The following is a 24,945-nucleotide window of genomic DNA, read 5'->3' as shown; positions in this document are numbered from 1 at the left end:
CATCCACATTATACCTATGGTAATTTTTCGAGATTGAATGTACATGTGTATTTCAGTCAAAATTCTAACATGGCATACAAGTATATGCTTACGACGTCAACCTTTGTTTACAACTTGATTTTTCATATTAATTTTCCTTCGTTAATCTTTATGACGTTCTGTATCTATTGTAAGTTAAGCTCTTCTGTGATAGATAACAATACAGTTTTATCCATGTCTTTAAAATTCTATTTTGAGCAGATCGTGACTTGACGTAGCAGATAGGTATGCTTTAGGCAAATAAACCACACAACTTGATATCGTTTGTTTTGAACGTTTTTATCACTAGGAGTATCATTTCAGGGTCGTAACAAACCAAAATCCTTCCTAACTACATCATCACAAGTTTTAACACTATATTACGCTCCTATATAATCATACATCTGTACCAACTTCCGGTCTCGACACAGCTCCATCCGCCCATAAGAGTCACCGTGATATATTATAGCAGAGCAGCCGGCAAGCTCAAGTATACATATTTAAAGGATAGGAGTTTGTTTCAAATGTTCTTGACATTGGGACCAATCTGAAGTTTTTGGCAATGCGCATATAAACATGAGGAATTCGAAATAATGTTTGAGTTTTCGAAATTCCTCTCAGTTCAAGTGAAATTCAAAGGAACAAATCCAAAATCCGTTATTCGTTTTGTTTTTGTTTTATGTTTTCTGTCAATATATGATAATGTTGTATTCGGATGGGAGAATTCTGCCAGTGGCTGTGTGAATACGTTCTATAGACACAGACTGTCATTAATTGGTGATCAACACGTGAACCACTCTTGTGTAAATAAACATCAGTGTTGCCAAGTTAGTTTCTCTATTACCATAGTTACGGTGTAAAACAGAATTATCTGGGAGGTCGGCTGGCAAATTGGCAAACTTACTCACCCACCAGTGTTTTATTCCCCGATATACCATGAAATGTATGAGTGAATCCACCTTTACACAATAACACCAGGAGTGATCATTATCATTTACTACACGTAAAACTTTAATTCTTGGGGCATAAATAAGTGTTGAAAGATGTCACTGGATGTAAATGACAGCGAATACTTCTAGTTCCAGTTAAAGCCCCATATTCCCAAAGAAAAATATATAAATGTTTACATTTTGACCTCACTATACTTTTCAGACTTGATATATAGCTAACAAATTATCACGAATCAAAAACCGGATGAAAATGAGTATTTATGAAAGTATGCGGGAAATTCCCATAAATAATAACCGGATCCGACTGACCAAGTTTCTATACAAGTTAGTCCCACAATGCAACGGGCGAGTTATCAGTCAACACAAAATGTCAACACAAAATGGCGAAACGCCGAAAACATGGGCCTGCCAAAACGCAGCGAGATTCTGCCAAAAAGAAACGTAAAAGGGTCTGGAATCGGCAAAACCGCATATTTTTCTTAGGGAAAGAATTGATTCATTGGAACTCGGCAAGAGAAGAAAAAGGGAAATATTCCGATTTGCCGGATTGCTGGTAAGCTTTTTTCCGGAATTCCTCGAACATTACTGATGTTTAGTTGTATGCAAATTGCTATATTTTATGTGTAGTGTACGTTGTTGTACCCTCGTTAATCAGAAGCCTTGGCTAGTGAAGATGCCTCAAATGCGGCGAGTTATTTGTACGTAAGGATTCCCGGTCAAGCGTCCAGTCCAATGGTCAGTCTAATGTTAGGAGAGCGTGAATGAACATCTTAGATTGTCATTTAAGGATTGAATAATGTTATGTTGAGGTGTATGGGGGTATAAACCTCAATAGGTCTTGAGACAAATTTTATGAACTGCGAAGCAATTCATTAATACATGTATGCATCTAGAGCTTTTGGTTATTTGGGAGTATGCGGTTTTAAGAGCTGTGTATTTTCCCAGATATGCAGTCTACAGGGGAAAATATGTATAACAATATGTGTTCTTCGGGATAACAATTGCTTGAGGCTGCATTTCCCGGAGAACATGAAAGACTTGTAAAGGGACAGTTTTAGGATTGTTAAAAAACTGTGTAGGATTGGTAACGGAAGGTGAGGGATTGTCAACGAAAAGTGTAGGATTGTTAACGAAAAAAAGTGTGTGGTTGGTAACGGGAGGTTTAGCATGGAAATAGAAAAGCGTAGGATTAGTAACAGAAGGTGTAGGATTGGTAACAGAAGGTGTAGGGTTGGTAATGGAAGGTGTAGGATTAGTAACGGTAGGTGTAGGATTGGTAATAGAAGGTGTAGGATTGGTAACAGAAGGTGTAGGATTGGTAATAGAAGGTGTAGGATTGGTAATAGAAGGTGTAGGGTTGGTAATGGAAGGTGTAGGATTAGTAACGGGAGGTGTAGGATTGGTAATGAAAGGTGTAGGATTGGTAACGGGAGGTATAGGATTGGTAACGGGAGGTGTAGGATTGGTAACGGAAGGTGTAGGATTGGTAACAGAAGGTATAGGATTGTTAACGGGAGGTGTAGGATTGGTAATGGGAGGTGTAGGATTTGTAATGGAAGGTGTAGGATTGGTAACAGAAGGTGTAGGATTGGTAACAGAAGGTGTAGGATTGGTAACAGGAGGTGTAGGATTGGTAATGGAAGGTGTAGGATTGGTAACAGAAGGTGTAGGATTGGTAACGGGAGGTGTAGGATTGGTAACGGGAGGTGTAGGATTGGTAACAGGAGGTGTAGGATTGGTAACAGAAGGTGTAGGATTGGTAATGAAAGGTGTAGGATTGGTTACAGGAGGTGTAGGATTGGTAACAGAAGGTGTAGGATTGGTAACAGGAGGTGTAGGATTGGTAATGGAAGGTGTAGGATTGGTAACAGAAGGTGTAGGATTGGTAACAGAAGGTGTAGGATTGGTAACGGGAGGTGTAGGATTGGTAACGGAAGGTGTAGGATTGGTAACAGGAGGTGTAGGATTGGTAATGAAAGGTGTAGGATTGGTAATGAAATGTGTAGGATTTGTAATGAAAGGTGTAGTATTAGTAACGGGAGGTGTAGGATTGGTAACGGGAGGTGTAGGATTGGTAACGGGAGGTGTAGGATTGGTAACGGGAGGTGTAGGATTGGTAATGAAAGGTGTAGGATTTGTAATGAAAGGTGTAGGATTGGTAACGGGAGGTGGAGGATTGGTAACAGGGGGTGTAGGATTGGTAACGGGAGATGTAGGATTGGTAACAGGAGGTGTAGGATTGGTAACGGGAGGTGTAGGATTTGTAATGAAAGGTGTAGGATTAGTAACGGGAGGTGTAGGATTGGTAGCGGGAGGTGTAGGATTTGTAATGAAAGGTGTAGGATTAGTAACGGGAGGTGTAGGATTGGTAACGGGAGGTGTAGGATTGGTAATGGAAGGTGTAGGATTTGTAATGGAAGGTGTAGGATTGGTAACGGGAGGTGTAGGATTGGTAACGTGAGGTGTAGGATTGGTAATAGAAGGTGTAGGATTGGTAACGGTAGGTGTAGGATTGGTAACGGGAGGTGTAGGATTGGTAACGGGAGGTGTAGGATTGGTAACGGGAGGTGTAGGATTGGTAACGGGAGGTGTAGGATTGGTAACGGGAGGTGTAGGATTGGTAACGGGAGGTGTAGGATTGGTAACGGGAGGTGTAGGATTTGTAATGGAAGGTGTAGGATTGGTAACAGGAGGTGTAGGATTGGTAACAGAAGGTGTAGGATTAGTAACGGGAGGTGTAGGATTTGTAATGAAAGGTGTAGGATTAGTAACGGGAGGTGTAGGATTGGTAACGGGAGGTGTAGGATTGGTAACAGAAGGTGTAGGATTGGTAACAGAAGGTGTAGGATTGGTAACAGAAGGTGGAGGATTGGTAACGGGAGGTGTAGGATTGGTAACGGAAGGTGTAGGATTGGTAACGGGAGGTGTAGGATTGGTAATGGAAGGTGTAGGATTGGTAATGAAAGGTGTAGGATTGGTAATGAAAGGTGTAGGATTGGTAACAGAAGGTGTAGGATTGGTAACAGGAGGTGTAGGATTGGTAATGGAAGGTGGAGGATTGGTAACAGAAGGTGTAGGATTGGTAATGGAAGGTGTAGGATTAGTAACGGAAGGTGTAGGATTGGTAATGAAAGGTGTAGGATTGGTAATGAAAGGTGTAGGATTGGTAATGAAAGGTGTAGGATTGGTAACGGGAGGTGTAGGATTGGTAACGGAATGTGTAGGATTGGTAACAGAAGGTATAGGATTGGTAACGGAAGGTGTAGGATTGGTAATGAAAGGTGTAGGATTGGTAACGGTAGGTGTAGGATTGGTAACAGAAGGTATAGGATTGTTAACGGGAGGTGTAGGATTGGTAACAGGAGGTGTAGGATTGGTAATAGAAGGTGTAGGATTGGTAACAGAAGGTGTAGGATTGGTAACAGAAGGTATGGGATTGTTAACGGGAGGTGTAGGATGGGTAACAGGAGGTGTAGGATTTGTAACGGAAGGTGTAGGATTGGTAACGGAAGGTGGAGGGTTGGTAATAGAAGGTGTAGGATTGGTAACGGAATGTGTAGGATTGTTAACAGGAGATGTAGTGTAATTGGTAATTGGAGAAATGACTGATAACAAAAACTTTATACTCTCAAATGCTTTGTTTCTCTTTAAGCTTGATTTTGTTTCCAAATATCGGTACTCCTACCAAGTATATGCCTTAGCCTTCCTTAATGTAATGTTAAGGCCATTGTATAGCTGGTTATTTTAAGGTGATAGTGTCATTTGCCTGAAGACATTTTATTGTTTTTATCTTCCGTATACTATCTTGGTCCTGTCAAGAGTTCATTTAATCCTCTAGTTTGAGTGTTATACAAGTATATCTAGTTTAAGTATGATGATGGTGTAGCCACAGATATATTGCTGTGTAACGGTACGCACGCTCTTGTTATAGAAACACACTAAAATAACGTAGTAATTGGATTTCCCCAGTCAACATACAAATTGTTATTGTTATAACGAGGAAAACAGATTTGGCAAACCCATTCCGGAAGTTATGTAAGTAGACATGTTGCTATATTTAACATGTCGAAAATTTATTAACCGGACGTAAAACATTCATATCACTTTATATATACATGTAGTAGTATATCATTAGTTGTGTCCTTGTTGGATAACGGTTATTAATTTACCGGAAATATCAGAGATAATCAGACTCTCATCAAATCACCGTACAAATGACACACACCGCTCATTACCATATCGACATGTTGGACAATTAATTGTTGATCTGACAGGGTTTTATGGTACATGACGTTCATTGGTATTGATTTACATGCCGTGTAAAACACAGTTGACAATAGGGTTATTTAAAATAATTTAATAGTTCATTACCAGTACTAACTATATATTAACAGAACTCATTACGATGTCTGTTTACTATGACAATGGCAATTCTTTATTCTCATGAGCAGTATGGTGCAGAGACTAATTCAATGCTTTCGGCTACCTCAGTTATTTTTCATCAACCAATATTTGATTACTGTACGAATTCCAACCCCACTATCTATATAAGTCTAAGCGTAAACGATTGGGTCGGTGTGACTTGTACCTAGTGTTAAAAACGGTCTCTGTCACTCAGCTGATCATGACGGAGCATGCTTCTTGGTCGTATAGCTGATCACGCCGGAGACCCAGGTTCGATTCCTGTTGGGGCATTCGGCAGGGATATGTTTTCCCTATTCTCGACGCTTTTGGAATTTAAAGGCTCCGACTGAGATTTGAGTAAATCTCAAGAAAATCAGAGGAAGTAGTGTATGTTCAGGACTGTCTCTTCGCTCAGCTGACGGAACATGGCTGTTGAGGTAGAGCCGTGGCTGATCACGCCCGAGTCCTTGGTTTACTCGGCAAGAATGTGTTTTCCCTGTTCTTTCACATATATATTACATCATTATGTATGTATTATATAATGCGTACACACGTGTGCTGTAGGGACTGTGAACCGGGAATTCCAGCTTAGACTTAGTGCATAATACAGTAACACGGAAGTCCACATCCGGACCGAGTTCATGGTCGTTTAAAGCCACATACTCCCAAAGAAACATATATCAATGTTTACTTTTTTTTTTTTTTTTTTTTTTTTTTACAGTTTTCGGACTTGATACATACCTAACAGATTATCTTGAATCAGAAACTGAAAGAAAGTGTGTATTTATGAAAGTATACGGGGAATTCCCAAAAATAATAACTGTAAGTTTCGCGATATAACGCGTTAGGTTCGCGTAATAACGCGAAAAAATATTATTTTCTTCTACGAAAATGGTCCCAACCGGCTTTCGTATAAGCTTAAAGTGACCTATACTCTCCAAATCCTACCTTGAGGCTAAAGGGAAATCCCCACTAGCCTAAGGAAGTAAAGTGTCCTATACTCTCCACTCCTATACTTGTAATTCGTGTTGGAGCATAAGGATTGTCACCTGATCAAAACATTCATTTCAGACGATGAATAACAGTATTTCATTTCTGTAGATATACTATATGCTATCAGTTTGGGATTTGATTCATTTGATTTAAAAATATCTTATTGTATCTTATTGTATACAAGGGACTTTGGCACAAGTTATCAACTTATACACTTTGGGAAAACCTATAGAAACACACACACTTACATACAATGTAAGTGAACGCTTGGATAGATTAAGTCTGTATTATTTACAAACGTGAATTTAATTAGAGATAATGTATAGGTGTAGTTCAATGAAGGAGTCATGTTCAATCACGGACAAGTACTCGCCTAACTGTGTAACCCAAAGGATATGTTTAAATCATTTTCTAAACTATGAAGACGACAATGTAGACATCATGTCAAAGTTTAAAAATTTTAATTTAATTTCTTTGTTGCTTATTTAATCAGTGATAGGGAAGTTCTTATTGTGGGCCTAAGTTTACTTGATTTGCAATCATTATCGTGTATAAAATTCAAACTCCGTCCTGTTTTGCCCTCACGGTTTAAAAATATCTTCAACTCCGTATGGTAAGGGTCACGATATATAAGGAATCGTCACACATTAAGTTTATACGTCTGATTTCTACAGTACACCTGATTATCATGGGCAAATATATGTCACTGTATGGGTTCAATTAAACTAGAAGGTATCTCTAGATCTCAAATAGGACAGCTCAAATAGGACAGCCCAAATAGGACTGCTGAAATAGGACAACTCAGATAGGACAGTTCAAATAGGATAACTCAAATATGACAGTTCAAATAGGACAGCCCAAATAGGACTGCTGAAATAGGACAACTCAGATAGGACAGTTTAAATAGGACAACTCAAATATGACAGTTCAAATAGGACAGCCCAAATAGGACTGCTGAAATAGGACAACTCAGATAGGACAGTTTAAATAGGACAACTCAAATAGGACAATTCAGATAGGACAGTTCAAATAGGACAACTCAAATAGGACAGTTCAAATAGGACAGCCCAAATAGGACTGCTGAAATAGGACAACTCAGATAGGACAGTTCAAATAGGACAACTCAAATAGGACAACTCAGATAGGACAGTTCAAATAGGGCAGTTCAAATAGGACAACTCACAAAAATAGGCTGAAGGGAAAGTACATGTTTACACGCTTACATTTTCCTGTTAAATTAGCTGTGATGGAAGCTGTATCTCACACGTACATGTCAAGTATCCTGTCTGAATCTACAAAAATGGAAAGATAAAAAGGCCTGTACATCTAATGAATCTGTATACATTATTTATGTTAAAGGACAGGGTTTCCATTGATTTTTTTTACATGCTGGGTTTTCCCTGCCATTCGTGAGTCAGTTACTGGTGTGCTGTATTTATAACTGTAATGCCGACAGATTGAGGTAAGTTGTACATTGGTATATATAAATTCACATTATAGTTATTCGTGTAGATACATGTATTTCACTTATAGCATCTTGCTGTACACATGTGCACACCCAAGTTAGTATTGAAATCATATATCCGTGTGTGTAAGAGAGAGTGTGCGTGTTTGTGTATGGGTGTGTTAGGAATCACGTCGTACACAAATAATTAGAGTGATAAATATTTAATCGATTGGAAATACAGTGAGAAAAATTAATCGTGAAAACATTACTGTAAAACGAACAACCTCAGCTATAATGGACAATGATACACGGTTTGACATAAAAAAGGCCTATGAATTATGATTAAAAATCCTAACGTCACGGGTATCTACCATACCGGTATCATTTATAAATATTTGCCTTCAGTACGATTTATTTACGATTATAACATAATTACGGTATGTGACGTCACATGCCACATATGTTCCAGGGGGTTACATAAACACTCACACTTTCGCTGGCGCAGAAAAAGTGAGTGAACGTAACGCTAGGAGTATCGAGGTTGCAAAACTTTGAGATATTTATTTATAAAATAAGATGCGTGTCCAGCATTGTCATCGGATTAAAGGAAAACGTTAAGGTGAAAAATGTTGAAAATGCTTTGTGAAATGAATATGATTTATGTATAAATATATCTGAACAGTCATTGTATAGTTATATATGTATTTTGACGTCATTATTTAATGACATCTTGTCATTTAAGCTCCGCCTAATCAACCAACCAGACCATGAAAGTTTTAAACTTAATGTGTTACAGTTATAATGATTACCAGTTTGATAGTGTATACACGTGACAAGGATGTCATACATTAAACTCTCTGAATACATGTGAAACTTAAAACAACACTGGACACGTCTGAGTTTCCGGATTTATAAATTTATTCACAAAAGATGTTCGAATGAACATAATGTTTATTTTTCTTGTAAATTTATTCTATACTACTTTCGATTTGTGAATTAAATTAGATAATTAAATATAATTAATATAACATATCGCAGTGTCACTTTTTTTTATCTATTTTCTTCATTTTTTCAGTATCAATCAAACTAATTCTGTCGCTTTAATCATGATCATCTTGATGTTTGAACTAAATCTATATTTTACATATAAAATGAGGCCTTCTGTACTTTTTCAACATAATATTGTTAGTTTAATGACACGATTCATTCTGTAGTTTGTATATAACATACGGACCCTGGGATTTGAAATTTGTGCCAAATTTATCAGTTTCCATATATAAATCACCATTGTCCTTTGTTTGTGAAATATTCCGGGCAGTTTTCCCAGTTATAAAGGTTTTTTTATAAGTGGCATTCTCCAAAAATACAACTGTATCGCATAGCTTAACCGGAAGTATTTTAAAAAGAGGCCATTGTATCTATTTATAGAATTAAAATAAAAACCTAATTGAAATACTAGTTTCGTTCTGATACTGCTAGGTAATTGATAAATTGTGGTTGTATCAAGGAGACAGCGTCTGACCTGAACACTTTTGATATACATATCTTTCACGTAACGGTTACGTCATCAAACTTATTTTGAAACTGATCAGATTCTTCATCATAATTATCGTTCCTGGATTTTTTCCTGAATTTCTTTAAAATTCATTTAAGTATGTCGCTTTCACACTTTATAAATGTACATGTAGAATTTCGGCTCTATTGTTAGCTCATCTGGTGAGCTTATGCCATACCGTGGCGTCCGTCGTCCGTCGTCCGTAGTCCATCCGTCCTCTGTCGTCCGGCCGTCCGTCCGTCAACAATTAACTTATTTGACTTCTTCATAACCGCTGATCGGAATTTCTCCAAATTTTGTCAGAAGCATCCCTTTGGGTAGGGGCCTCAAAATTGTACAAATGATGGGGCTGACCCCCTGGGGGCCTCTGGGGCGGGGCCAAAAGTGGTCAATTTAGCTATATTGATATAAATGACTTCTTCTCTGAAACCGAGCAATGGATATCGCTCATATTTGCTTGGTAGCATCACTATGGGGTGGGGATTCAAAATTGTACAATGATGGGGCTGACCCCCTGGGGACCTCTGGGGCAGGGCCAAATGAGGTCAATCGGGCTATATTGATATAAACGACTTCTTCTCTGAAACCGAGCAATGGATATCGCTCATATTTGTCTGGTAGCATCACTATGTGGTGGGCATTCAAAATTGTACAAATAATTGGGCTGACCTCCCAGGGGGCTGAGGGGCGGGGCCAAATGTGGTCAATTGGGCTATATTGATATAAACGACTTCCTCTCTGAAACCGAGCAATGGATATCGCTCATATTTGCCTGGTAGCACCTACTTGGGGTAGGAATTCAAAATTGTACAAATGGTGGGGCTGACCCCCCGGGGGGCTGAGGGGCGGGGCCAAACAGGGTCAATTTGGCTAAATTGATATAAACAACTTCTCCTCTTAAACTAAGCAATGGATATATCTCATATTTGCCTGGTAGCACCTACTTGGGGTGGGAATTCAAAATTGTACAAATGCATGGTGGGGCTGACCCCCCGGGGGGCTGAGGGGCGGGGCCAAACAGGGTCAATTTGGCTAAATTGATATAAACAACTTCTCCTCTTAAACTAAGCAATGGATATATCTCATATTTGCCTGGTAGCACCTACTTGGGGTGGGAATTCAAAATTGTACAAATGGTGGGGCTGACCCCCTGGGGGTCTTAGGGGCGGGGCCAAAAAGGGCCCGTTTGGCTAAATTGATATAAACAACTTCTCCTCTTAAACTAAGCAATGGATATCTCTGATATTTGCCTGGTAGCACCTACTTGGGGTGGGAATTCAAAATTGTACAAATGGTGGGGCTGACTCTTGGGGGCGGGGCCAAAAAGGGCCTGTTTGGCTAGATTGATATAAACGACATCTCCTCTGAAACTAAGCAACGGATATTGCTCATATTTGACTGGTAGCACCCCCTTGGGGTAAGGATTCAAAATTGTACAAATGGTGGGGCTGACTCTTAGGGGCGGGGCCAAAAGGGACCAGTTTGGCTAAATTGTTATAAACAACTTCTCCTCTGAAACTAAGCAATGGATAGCATCCCCTTGGGGTAGAGATTCAAAATTGTACAATTGGTGGGGCTGACCCCCCGGGGGGCTGAGGGGCGGGGCCAAAAGGGATCAATTTGACTAAATTGACATTTTTAGAATTACAATAAAACCAATGTTCATGTACGTCCATATAAAATGCTTATGATATATTGACATAGCAATACCAGTGATAAATATACTTAAGCATAGTTCTCTTGTTTCATATATCATGAAACCAGGTGAGCGATACAGGCCCTCTGGGCCTCTTGTTTAGCATCGCTGTATTAAATTACTTGTTCAATGTACAGATCAATACATTTCAATATTTTTCAGTCAAACTAACGTTACTCACATTGTTGTTCATGTCGGACAGAGTAACAACATCAAAGGCGGTCACAGCATTGCAACAATATCCAGATGTCAGTGTCCATTTTCTCTTTGTTGCTTTGAGTATGATGATAAATTAACTTTGACTAAATATAGAAAAAAAAAATCTGATATAATTAACTGGTGTTGAAATAGACTGGTTTTATTTTAAATCAATTTCATTGCAGATAAAAGCAAATGGATTGGACAAAAGTTGTAGAACTTACTTACGTCCCTTTCCGTAACAAGGGAATATATACAAAATTCGTCACGCAACAGATTATTTTAACTTATATTGTATTTTAACGAAGACGGGAATAAAGATAGAAAGGGGCATAACAGATAAGGAACACCAACGAAAACAGAATGTGGAGCTTTGTAAGATGAAGAACATGTATTGGTTTATCTGGTCTTGTCGTCGTAGGTAGACTACTTTTCTAATACACAAGTCCTTCTGCTTTCTAATGTTCGTCACATCCTGTGCTCAGTATCGCTCTCCATGTTCACTCGTAATCCTTTTTTGGTCTCACTTCGAATACATATTCTTGGCTACCTTCGCCGACAAGACTAGTGAAACCAGGTACACTCAATACAACATAAAAGGTGCTGTTGCAGAACCGCCCACAGCGATTTCTTGAAATCGACTATATTTTCCAGTAAATCTACGAAAAATACATATGGAACAAGATGTTATTTTCCACTTGACCCATAAGCGCGCCCATAGCGCCATCTACTTCACTTTTTTGTTTACAAGCATACCTATGTTTTTCACAGACCCATAAGTGGTATTTCTGTTTGTCACTGAGAGGTTTTCTCACGACTAGGTATTGTACATACATTGTAGTTTAAAATGATAAACAGTTGACCATGAAAAAACAAACGAGTTTAGTACAAGATGACGTAGAAAACCAAAATTCGAAAATTTTCATCAAATTCAAAATACCATTTTTAAAATCAATCGGCAAATTCGGCACGATAATATGCGAGTACTATCGATGTTAGTGTTTTAGAAACATATTTGACTATCCCTCTGTATACCAGCAAAAGAAAGTCGTGCCGAATCACTGGATAAGGGCAGTAATTCAATGTTGAAAAATGTATGTGGAAAAAATGCACGGGCGATACAAGTGGTCCTTGTCGTACACAATAATACAACGTATTGATTTATTATGAAACTGATTTGATACAATGTCCATGGCAATGTATTATGTTCTACTATGTTTAACATACTTATAGTAGTTCCGTATTACGTATGATTCATCATTTTTCTCACTTGACCATATTCGTCTTCAGCACTTCTTCAAGGCTTCTCCCTTGCCACACAAAAGTTCCCTTTGCCACTTGGTCTTTTGATTACTCACCGCGAATGGTGCTCGGCGTGTTGTTATAATTGCTGTTACGTTTTACAATTCAATTTAGTTAAGTTATTCTGTAGTAAAGTTGTCTTTGTCTCAAATAGGAAAATGGAGAACTCCTGCGTTGGGTTGGGATGTAAAGTTAAGTTCAAGTACAACCAGGTTTGCGATGGTAAAAATCCGCGAAAAATTCAGGACTGGATGAAAGATGTTCTCCTTTCTGAAGGTGTCATACTTTTTGAATCAACAGAAGCAAAGATGTGTCCAAAATGCTTTCTCAGATACCTCAGGAAACGTCCTGCATCCGAGAATGCCAATGAACCGGAACGGAAAAAAGCTTCCGTAGACAATGATGATTCTGTTGACGAATCTGATACTCTGGACGGGTATCTTTCTGTAGATGATTTATACTATGCCCCTTCTTTGAACAGAAAATGTAGCATTTGTCGAACTTACAACATGAAGACTTATAGCTGCATCAGTGAGAAAGCAAGACACCAGCTGCTTATCATAAACATAAACTGTACATGCCTGAGAATTCCAGGGGGTGTTCAAATCATCTTCTTGGTAAGGATATCAGTCCTGACATTGAGCAGGTTTTGACAGGGAGGGATAAACTTGTTAATCACTTAGCCACCAAGTCACCAGCTGTTATCAACGATTTACTCAAAATCATACAGAACATGTCCAATAACTTTTCACCGCTTGTATTAAACTTCGACAACATGGATGATGAAGATTGTCAAGCGTGGACAGGCTGGGATTGTAATCAATTCAATCAAATACACGATGCATGTTCCCGAACATATTACTGGTACAAAAGCATTGTCATCTAAGAATGTCCTTCTGCTGTTTTGGGTTAAACTCAAAACAGACATATCTTTCACTCAGTTGGCTTCTCTTTTCCGCATTCACAAATCGAGCGTCAGCAGAATTTTCCAGATCGTTACAGATGCTCTAAATCAAGCCGTAGTTCCCACACATCTTGGTCCAGATCACGTGTCTATGGCGCAAGCGTTGGATCACAATACAGTTTTCCCAAAAACATTCTTCGGCAACAAAGTCACCGTAATATTGGATGGTACATATATATATATATCGGCAAAAGTGAAGAACATGAGTTTCAGCGGAAAAGTTACTGCGGTCAAAAAAATGCAACTACGTGAAGTTTATGAGTATTGTGTTCATTTAACGGTTACGTTCTAGACACTGTCGGCCCATTTCTTGGTAGTGATAATGACGCCAAAATCACTGACAAGATACTTACCTCATTACAAAGTCTGTCAGGTATCCTAGAGGAAGATGATCAGGTAATTGTAGACAGGGGTTTCCGAGGCATTTTGAGCAAACTATCAGACGAGGGAAACGAGACTCACATGCCGACATTTCTCAAACCTGGACAGAGTAAACATGATGGTATAGAGGCAAACACAGACAGGTGCATCACTAAAACAAGATGGGTGGTCGAAAGTTATCACTCTCGTTTCAAGCAATTCAGATTTTTTAAAACTGAACTCACATCAGACTACTGCATCAAAAATCTCGAAAGTCTTCTGAAAAGTGTCACGGCATGTCTGAATTGGCTACGTGGACCCATATATCAGCCTTCATCAACAAAAGCAGCCGAAGATGAAAAAGTTGCTCTGGAGATGAAGTCACTTCTAAACAAGTCCAACATCCTAGCAGAGCGTGTTGAGAAAGAGCCAGACCTATCACGGAGAGCCAAATCCGAATGGCAGAAGCTAGAGGCAGCCCAGCTCGAGTTCCCACGTCTTGACCAAGAATATCTAGAAACTCTGGCATGCGGGACGTACCAGGTGAAGTTGGCCCCCGGATACATATCGGAACATTTGACAGCAGATGGAGATTATGAAGTCATGGCATACCAACACTCTTCTGACCTGATTCGATGTCAAATCCGATCTCGTCATCAATCGCAAACGAAATACAACACTCAGTTACCGAACAACCACCAATACAGAATTACTACTGTACGTGTCCAACCGGTCAGAGGACTGTTGGTATGTGTGCTCATGTAACTGGGTTCATATCGCCAGTGTTCTCTTCTACCTTGGGGTCTATGTCCATAGTCAGTCTTGATAACAACTTCGACCAACCAAATTTATGCCACTGATGAAGTAAATAGCCCGCTAATACATATAATCCAAAATGTAGGGAAGATACTACATTGAATGTTTCTGATATGCACAACGTAGCGTCATTGTCACTCTTCAAAAATGATCGACAGTGTCTAGAATGTGACTGTGAAGGAATATAATACTCATATAAATATGATATTAAGTTCTAAATACACAAATAATACATGATGAGCTGAATGAGCAAGAACAATGCACATTAGTTGTACAACAAAGTCATGGAGATAGGAAAATTGGTAAAGGGACTAACATTATCCTGACAAAAATCTTGAAACAAATAGTTTCCATTGAAGGCGAATTCGTCCAATCGTGTTTCCTATAATATTCCAACGTATTTCTTGTCCGGACGAGATGTCTTCACTAGCATGCAGTGTTTTCAGCACTTTGATCTATATGAAGATTTATGGGGGGTTGACTAATAGAAGTTGCAAAAACGAGGCATATCCAGTAATTCTGAAGCGCAATTTTTTTTCATGGATTTCACAAATGAATGGAGATATTTTCTATCGACAAAATTCGATAGTACTCGGGGTTTGAATTAGACAAAATGCCGTTTAAACGTGCATTCAACTTTATGAGAAATATCATTTTTTATGTTTGATGTCAAATTTCACAGAAACTAACGAAAATATTCATACAATCGATATCCGATTACGTTGCCCGATATATAACTGTAATTTTAGTACAATTTTCCTTACAAACAAATAACATTTTGACCTTATAAATACTTGATAAAGTGTGTTTGTGAGTATTTACGACTTTGGTACAAAATAGCCTCGTTCTGGCATGTCCGGAACGGAACAAGGTTTCATATGTACTATCAGATGCCCAATGGATATGTCTATCCGGGCATTAGGTAAAGGATCGATTTCCTTCGTGGGCGGTTTTAGAGCATTCCTGCAACAGCACCTTTACAGATATATATACGATGAATGATACATCTTAATGGTACTAATACACAGTTGGTGTTGGAAGGAAGGGTTTAGATTGGATATGAGCAGAGTGGCAGGAAGAGAAAGAGAAAAGAAAGGGAAGAGAATTAGCTACCTAGGTATTTGATTGGACGAACTCATATTAAATGTTAAATCTTTTCGAACCTGATATGAACATTTGTACAGACCTGCAAATAAGAATATTATGTTCAGTATCGAGATTTGCGTCCCCGAAAAGAATATGTTCCACGGTGATTTCTTTGTACCAGTTAAGGGATTGAAGCATTATGCTTCTGACTCGATCATATTTTCACAGTGTAGTAAGAAATGAGAGGAGTTTTCACAAAGGTGACCGCATTCGCAGTTAGAGTTTGCTGAAAGATTGGCTTTATGAAGATAATATTTTAGAGGACTACTACGATTACGTAATTGACAATGTATTTTAGGATTTTTTTTTTAATTTGAATAGGAATGGTATCTTGGCGAGATAGAAAGGTTTTAAAATGCCTGATAAATTGTGATGATTTTGCTTCTGTTGCTAGGTTATTCCAGGAATTTGATGTACTTGGTATAAAAGATGATTTTTGACTTGTAGTCTATAAAGTGGATTTTGGAAATCATCTCTGTTTCTAAGATTATAATTAGTATGATTAGACACTGTGGGTGGGAGTAGGGACTTTAAATAAGAAGGACAGTTATCGTTACGAATATTATAAAACATACACAATTTTCTATTTCTTCGTCTATTTGCTAGTGACTGCCATCTAAGTTCCGTATAGATATATTCTTTCTTAGTAAAGATAGGTGAACCAGAAATTATTCGACATGCTTCATACTGCATTTTCTCAAGTTTATTTGTTAAAGTTGCGTTACAGTTATCCCATACTTTCGGAGTTTTTCCTATTTAAGTTGTATTTTAATTTTCTTAAAGTTGCTACATATTTAGTAGTTTTATTTGAAATGTCTTCAATGTGGGAATTCCGTGTACCACTGATGTTCATAGTTACACCTAGATGTTTGTGATGTTAACAACAGGGATTGGCGTATCATCGAAAATAAATTGTGGGCTAGAAGGTATAGTTGTGTTAGAAATCAGGAGTATTTCGGTTTTAGTAGGATTGAAATTTATTAGCCATGATTTTTACCAAAGATTCATTTGTTTTATGTCAAAGTTTATTACTTGTTTAATGTCGAGTAGATTTTTAGAAGAATGTTTCCGTGCGGTGTCGTCGGCAAAGAGCCTTGTAGTAGATAGAAGTGTATTAGATATATCGTTTATATATATATTAGGAAAAGAAGTGGCATAGAACGGATCCCTGAGGAACTCCAGCTTTGACGCATACTTGCGAAGAAATAGTATTTTGTAGATCAACTGATTGACGTCTATTAGTTATAAAGGTTTTTAGCCATTCCAAAAGTTTGCCTCCTATCCCGTATTTTTCTAGTTTTATTAGGAGAACCTTATGCCAAACTCTATCAAAGGCTTTTGAAATGCCAAAATGAAATTAATGAAAACAATAGCAGTATATTCATGATTTTCCAAGGCAAGAAGTATGTTACGATAAAGTTCGATTAGTTGGTGAGTAGTAGACTGGTTAGGTAGGAATCCAGATTGAAGATTGTAGAGAAGTTTGTTCCCAAAAAGATAGTTGTAAATATGTTTATGGATAATTCGTTCGAAGAGTTTGCCGAGACATCTAAGAAGTGATATAGGTCTATAGTTGTAAGCCAGTTCAGGTTGTCCTTTTTTTAAAAAATGGTGTGACATGGGCTAGCTTCCATGAATCAGGAAATACAGAAGTACGAAGGGATTCGTTTAATATAAGGGTAAGAGGTTTGGATATTTCCGAGGTTAGTATTTTCATCATCTTATGACTAATTCCGTCAGGACCAGCGGCTTTAATGCCGATGGTATTAATTGTATCAGCAACCTCTTGTTCGCTTATGATAATTTCATAAAGGGGTGTGTCAGTCTGGGTTTCAAAGTAGGGTGTATCATCTTCAGGGTCGTCTGAGTCAGAAACAGATTTCAAAAAGTTATTAAGAATATTGAATTTCTCATAGTTGTCCCAGGTAAGGAAGTTTGTTGTTGGGTTTAGTAAAGAAGGAAGAGCAGTAGTGGTGTTACCTTTCAAGAGCATGCGCATTAGTTTCCAATATGTTAGATGATCTATCGTTTATTAGCCCATCAACGTTATTGTAGAAGAGGGCGTGTTTGAGCATGTTACTTACTTTGTTTCTGGCACGTTTATATTTAAACTCCGACTGTGGTGATCTAGCTCTAATAAAATGTTTCCTTAATCTATTTCTAAGCTTTATTTCCCTTTCTTAGTTGACCGTTCATCCATGATTTGTCGTTTTTGTTCACGGTTATGGTCTTCGTAGGAATATATTTCAACAGAATCGTATTAAGTGTATTAGAAAATATGTCACTTTTTCACTTTCATTTTCAGTATCAGAAAACAAGTATTCCCAATTCACATTTTCAACTTCAGCTTTAAGGTTCAAGATGTCTGCTCTATTGAATAACCAAATTTTCCGCTTAAATGACGCAGGTTTTGTTAAAAAAGAATATATCGAAATAAGTACAGCTCTGTGATCACTTATGATTTCTATAACAGGTATAACCACGGTTGAATCGGCTCTATAAGTATCACTAATGTAAAATGGGTCGATTAAGGATTGGGTTGTATTAGTTACTCTTGTAGGACTGGTGATCAGGTTAGTTAAATTATATAGTTGGGTAAGGATGCTAGGATCATTGTTATTTCCTAACAGTAGATCAGTGTTAGTGTCGCCTGTCAGTAGAACATGTGGTGTGTAAATAAATGCTAAATCAAGGGAGTGTGTAAGTCTTGTCCAGATGCCAGAATTAGTATGTTGCCATGGAGGTTTATAAAATACACAAAGGAGATAAGATTTGTTTCCAATGAAAAAATCAATCCACATTGTTTCATTAGTTTGAGTTTCGAGGTCAAGTCTGCGTTTGGGAAGTATGTCGTTGGTAGAATATAACATTATACCACCACCAAAAGAATGTCTATCCTTTCTGAATATGGTTGAGAAATTAGTAAGAAAGGAAATCAGAATCGGGGACCGAAGGATCTAAATTCGTCTCTGTTAAACACAAGATGTCAAGATCATCAGTGAAACTATCAAGGAAGTCAATTTTGTTTCTGACGCTTCGAATATTCAAATGCATGATATGACGAGAGTTATCGTCTAGAAGAGAGAAGAATTCAGTGTAGGAAATATCAGATGAGGAGGAACTAGCCGCTCGTCCTGGATTTGTATGTCCCCGGACAAAAGCATAATTAGAATTAAAACAGTAGCAATATTGTTTAAATTACCGTTAGTTTGTAGAAGAGCGAAAAAGATAAAAAGCATGGACAGGCATATAAAATGTAAGTAAATAAGATCATGGCAGGAATATGAATTATTGTAAGGTCTGTAAGGTATTTTAATCTGGACAGTTTAGAATAATAAAGTCCAATAGCACATCTCCTTGAGGATAATGAGCACCATGTCATGGCGGAAAGATATGGTAGGAAGTTAATTCAAGGAGACTGCTAATGATTTGATTATAACACATGTATAATTGTCAAATAGCCAGGATGACGAGAATAGACATGAAAAGACGTAATATAGATGAGAATGTGGAGAAAGCCGATGGTAGGGGACAGTGAATATAGAAAAAAGTAAATACAGACCTAGTTATACAAAGAAAAGTAAATGGCGGAGGGGATCATCAAAGAGATAAAAAATAAAAGTATGAAATGTGGTTCCTACAAGTACTAATACTAGACATAGGAATTAAACAAAAGTGTTATAGATATATACATTATATCTACAAATAAGGCTAGGTGTGGCTAGCACATGTAACAAGACGCACCATTTCCAATACGGCGTTAGTCAACCATGATTGCCGAGCTTGCATTACTTTCACGCGCTTACAGGGAACAGCCAACCAATTGAAAAAAACAAACAGACTTTTGAAACATTCCCTGTGTATAGAAGAGTTGAGCCAGGGATAAAATGACTGGCAGCCACTGACGTATGTTATGGAGTAATAGATATGTAGCCTGATAGGTAACTATTTTTTTTATTAAATTTTGTAAGCCCGATTGAATTTTCCTCAAAAAGTTCAGGTAATAATAATTAACAAGTAAACATTTCAGATTTCTGAGAATTTTTACTGCGAAATTCACCCATTTTTCAAAATAGCTACCATGGAAAAAAATTGAGCTGAAGGACCCAACTTTGTTTTTGATTACGTGTTATATGAGACCCTAAACCTTTGTTATAAACCATAATTGCCATATTGAATTCAAGAATTTTAATGATATGCTTGAAATAGACTGCAAAGTTGAATAGGGCAATCATATTCTCTTTAGTGATTGACAGAGCTTAGCTGACCACTTCAATACATCTCCCAAACATTACATACGAACGATACCAGACTATTTGGCCTCTTGTTTCATAAGATACACACACAGAAGGATATTATTCTGGATTGCACTTAAAGAGGAACATATGTACTGGTGATTCACGGATGTACACTGACTAATGTAGGCTGGTAGGGTAAATGACTTTCAATGTCATTTCCTTTAGACCTTATCTCACGTAATACAATACACACTGTATGTCATTGTACAGTAATACATTGAAAACGCGCCGGGGTATGCAGGTAGTATTAGCAAGCTCAAATATATATACAATTAGTCATGCAGTCATAACAACAGTACAGACCCCCCCCCCCCCCCCCCCCCCTCCAAAAAAAAAAAATCAACAACAACAAAAAACAAAAATACAAACAAATAAAAAAAAAACCACACACACACACAAAAAAATCCCAAAAACAGGTAAATTGTCGACTATACGAGGCAAGCTGCCCTTTTATCAAGACACAAGTAAACACGATCGCATATAGACATTGAACATGGAACAGTTAAACATGTTTATTCTATATGCTTTATCATTATTTTATTGTTTATTGGCTGGTAGTGCAAGTCCTTCTTTCCCTTACTCTTTAATTGCTATCCTTGTAAGATGGTATCATTTTTTCTGAAGTACAGAAGAAATTGACAAAGTTTAGATTCCTTGAAATTGGCCGCTGTTTGCACTATTTAAGCATTAAACAGCATTCTGTTCCTTGTTATGGTCCTATAACACAGAACATGATTTTTTTTTCTATTCAAATTGTTCGATGTATGTTCAACAAATAGAGCAGCCGACGGAATTGTCCATGAATTTTTGTGTCGTGACTTTTCCTGCAAAAAAAAAAGTAGTGCGTTAAATATACACAAATACACAAAATATTTCGGAATTGGCCATTACATTTGTATGTAATGAAAATTGCCTGTGGCAATAAGCAGACGTCGTTCTTTCTTAATGACGTTTGACGTTTTGTGACGTTGTTTCAGAGGTTGTGACGCCCAGAAAAACGACGTCAGAAAGCTACTGTAGGTCTAGTCTAATATTACCAACATATATTTTGCATATTACTACGCCCGTGTTACGGTCTCACAACACGGAACTGACATTGTTAGTGTTATATAGTGGCAATGCAGAGCAAATGTAAATATAAACATCTAACATTAGATATACACAAGAATCAAGATAATTAATACTAGTTGAAAACATCTTTCTTATTATATATTTTATTTCAATTACTATTCATTTAGCACAACATTTTGTGAAGTGAATGCGAATGTATATTCAAGTATTGTACTGCTTTTAGTTGCTAGTGGAAAATTTATTTAGCACTTGCTATTTAAAACAAAAATCACTATAACTAACGGATTTCAAGTTTCCCCGCCATTCTCGACTATGCGTCTGTTAACAGCTCTACAATGTTGTTCCGCATAAAAAATAGTGCGTAAGATATTAGAAATCAGACAAAAATATTCAATGCAATACAAATATTTAATGTAAATTAACATTATGACAATACAAAATATAAACTGCCCTTCTAGTTTTTAAAAGAAAGATGTGTATTCAATATTTGTTCCGCAACTGCGGCGAGCTTAACTTTGCACATTATTAATGCGACTATACAACGTATTAAGGGTTACTTTGACTTTTCTACAAACTTACATATGATTACAAATAGCAGGATAGTGTTTATTTCTATTGTGTTCTATTACTAGTTATAAAATTTCTTATTTTTGACGACGACGACGATGATGACGATGATGATACGATATATGATAATGAGATGATGATGATGATGATGATGATGATGATCCTTGTTTTTCATCGCATTACAGTAATGTAGTAATGTAAAATAACAATGACCGCTTAATGCCTGAGTTGATTAAAGTAAAATTGTTAAATTTAACACAAAGAGCGATCTGTTATGTGAGGCTCGAGTGCCATGGATTGTGAGTCAGGTATGGCTGATGAATGGATGACGTTAAAAACTTACATTACCTTTTCATCTTTATAAATCTTAGGAACAAACAACTAATTGTTCCCTTCTACTTTATTACACAAATTCCAAATAACACTGCTGAGGTAATGAGGGGTTCACACAGTACCTTTATCATAAATACACTTAACTAGAAACACAGGTTATCAAGGTTTGAAACGGCGGTGGCTACATGTACATTTTATATGGCAGGTTTTAGTGAAAAATAGCAAATGAGGGATCAAATGTTGAAGTAGGATGTCTGTAATGGCGATCAAAATCCGTTATGGTTCGGTGATTTTAAGTGATGTGTAAGACATTGGGTAGTCATGTCTCTCTCTAAGACCGGTGTAAATAACGTGTGTGACCAACCATTGACTGGGATCATAGCATTACAACGCCGGCACATAGAGCCTGTATATCGTCGAATGTTGTGAGCCAGGCTGGCGTCCCACTCCTTGTTTAATGCCCTCGCCAGTTCCTGTAGTCTGAGGGAAGGTTTGACCGACGCTGTACTCGTCTTCCAAGGACAACACATATGTGCTATATTGCATTTAAATCGGGGGATTTCGAAGGCAAATCCAAAACTCGGACATTGTTCAGCTGTAAGAATGAAACGGCGACGGGAGCTAAAATTGCATCCCGATACCGAATAACATTTAAATTGCCGTTCAAAAATGACTTATCTGGTTCGATGTCCACCAGGTGTGCCGCTGCAGATCAGCATACTACCCCAATCAAATATGTCAAGCTTGGCTATATACAGCAGTCTGCGAAGCGTTCATTCCGACGTCGCCTTACTTGCTGCCTCCCATCATTGTACACCAAACAAAATCTCGACTTATCGGGGAACAAGTCATTGTTCCACTGCCGTAAGAGTCATCGTCGTTGTCGCCGAGCCCGATTAAAACGGGACCTGTGTAATGTCTTTTCTCCTCTATGCAATTAATTTAAACCAAACGATGATCTTAAAGTGATTGTACTGAAATCGTGAATGGAACATGTAACGACATTTCAACTGGAAAAAAAGTTCGAGTAGAGTAAAAAAAAATCGATTTGTTCTATGAAACAATCATTGAATTTCACGGATGACGGATTAGTATAGAGATAATAGAAATGTACTAATCCAGATACTATACAGAAGTAAATGAAAATAAATATAACAAACGAAAGTAGTTTGTATATTTTTGAGCGGTATCCAAAGGGCAATCTGATTGGTCGACAGTTCTGTAAACAATACCAATTATAAATGGCCTACTTCGAGCCTGAACTATTTACTATACAGTAGTCAGGCTGTTCCTTCTAATGTAATTACATAATGAACAACCAATCACTGCCGCGCATCAAAATGGTGACGCATGCTCAAACGAAGCCTTTTCGCTGTAGTAGGACTAGGTGGTTGGCAAAGTCGACTAGACATGCGCATTGTAACTTCATGTTTCTCTACACATGTGCATTTCATGTAACCACTGTGAGTTTGCTTCTACATTGGTTACATTGCGCTCGACGTAGGTCAATAGTCGACCAATCAATAGCCTAGTTCTGTTACACAGTCGATACATCGTCTGATCTTCGAGTGTTACACCTTGGGTATGGGTTAATACTTTTGGTCCCGGATATGACGCGACAGGTGGCGTTACTGGTCAAGATGAAGTATGTCATTGGTCAATGTAGCGTCAAATGCAAAATGCAGATATGCAGTTAAAAACGGAACAAAGTTAAGAATGAATGCAAGCTGAATAAGAGGATGTAACTTTTCAAATGACACATTAATAAAATTATATATGCAGTCTTATTATCACCAAAAATGATTCAAACTGATATAAGTTTGGTATCCTTGCTGAAACGCATTAGTTCGTTAATTTATTTCACCAGCAGTTTTACACTGTGTCGTTTCTCTTTTTAAAAGATATTTCTTGTTTCTATTTATACTTACCAGAAGCAGACGCCAGTGGTTAAGTATATATTTATTAGGCACAGACCAAGGGAGGTCACTCTCATAAAATTCACGGATAAATTCTGAAATGTACTGCCGCGCGGGCTCTGGTTTCAGATATTATCAATCATTTCAAAATTATATTAAATGATTCAGGTTAACTTTGAAACATTTGCTTGTTAATAAATTTAAATAAAAACAGTAATAGAACATGAAACAGCGCACCCAATTCCTTTATTAGTTTTTATTTTTAAATATATGTATACAATTATTATAATTCCAACTTTGACAATGCCATAATATATAAATGCATGTACCATACATAAGTTATTTTGCATCAATTCTAGTCATACATATGGTTTCTGATGCTTAATCAAAATCAAATTGTCCTTAAATTGTTATTATAGATACTGCGAATTGATAAAGAACGGTTATATTATGTATCTAATACTCACGTACCGTTTTTGTATAAATGACTGTTTAACATGTTAGAATTATTTATATTTGTTCATTGACATTTTGTGTTGCATTGTATCTGGGATGTAGTACTCGACCTATCGCTGTCACATCTCTACGGAGCATTTTGATTGGCTAATTTCTATGTTCACAGGGATGGACATACCATGAGATAATCATAGATAATAGATAAATAGTGGCCAAGTTCAGGTTGACAGAACGAGAGAGCGACAAAATGACGGGAATAGAACAAAGCTAATCTCGTGCTGTTGTCGTCGCTTTGTCGCAATCTCGCTCTGACCATCTCAGAGCAAGATTGCAGGGCTGACGGGTTGTGATCCGTCTCGAACCGATTACCATGTATGATCCATACAAACCAAATCACTCACGCTGCATGCGTAATACACTTGCAACCCCCACGACCCCCGACCCCCACCCCACCC

The 24,945-nt window shown here is 37.6% G+C and overlaps 2 protein-coding genes across 3 annotated transcripts in view; one reads left to right on the top strand and one right to left on the bottom strand.

The window, feature by feature from the left end:
* Window positions 1-1,502: 1,502 nt before the first annotated feature.
* LOC117330376 (serine/threonine-protein kinase TBK1-like) overlaps window positions 1,503-24,945 on the top strand; it is an 80,350-nt gene continuing 56,907 nt past the window's right edge. The window contains exon 1 of one of the 2 annotated variants that reach the window (XM_033888615.1): window positions 1,503-1,521. The gene's annotated coding sequence lies outside the window, so the exon portion shown is untranslated. Of the gene's footprint in view, window positions 1,522-7,808; window positions 7,828-24,945 lie in introns of those variants that run through there. The other variant, XM_033888617.1, reaches the window with a different exon arrangement.
* Window positions 1,923-5,015, bottom strand: LOC117331146 (extensin-2-like). The gene is made up of 2 exons (XM_033889742.1): window positions 4,988-5,015; window positions 1,923-4,573 (listed from the first exon to the last, which is right to left on the bottom strand). The coding sequence occupies exons 1-2, from the start codon at window positions 5,013-5,015 to the stop codon at window positions 1,923-1,925; spliced, it is 2,679 nt and encodes an 892-aa protein (XP_033745633.1).

The sequence above is a fragment of the Pecten maximus genome, chromosome 7 (assembly GCF_902652985.1).
Source record: "Pecten maximus chromosome 7, xPecMax1.1, whole genome shotgun sequence".
NCBI lineage: Eukaryota > Metazoa > Mollusca > Bivalvia > Pectinida > Pectinidae > Pecten > Pecten maximus.
This window is presented reverse-complemented; position numbering and strand designations above follow the sequence as displayed.

What these genes read in the sequence shown, in the direction of transcription:
- LOC117331146 (XM_033889742.1), bottom strand. Translation starts at nt 5,015, where the DNA reads ATGTCTACTTACATAACTTCCGGAATGG. An exon ending in TTACATAACTTCCGGAATGG is followed by an intron (nt 4,574 to 4,987) that starts GTTTGCCAAATC and finishes TTTTGTTATCAG; the next exon opens with TCATTTCTCCAATTACCAAT.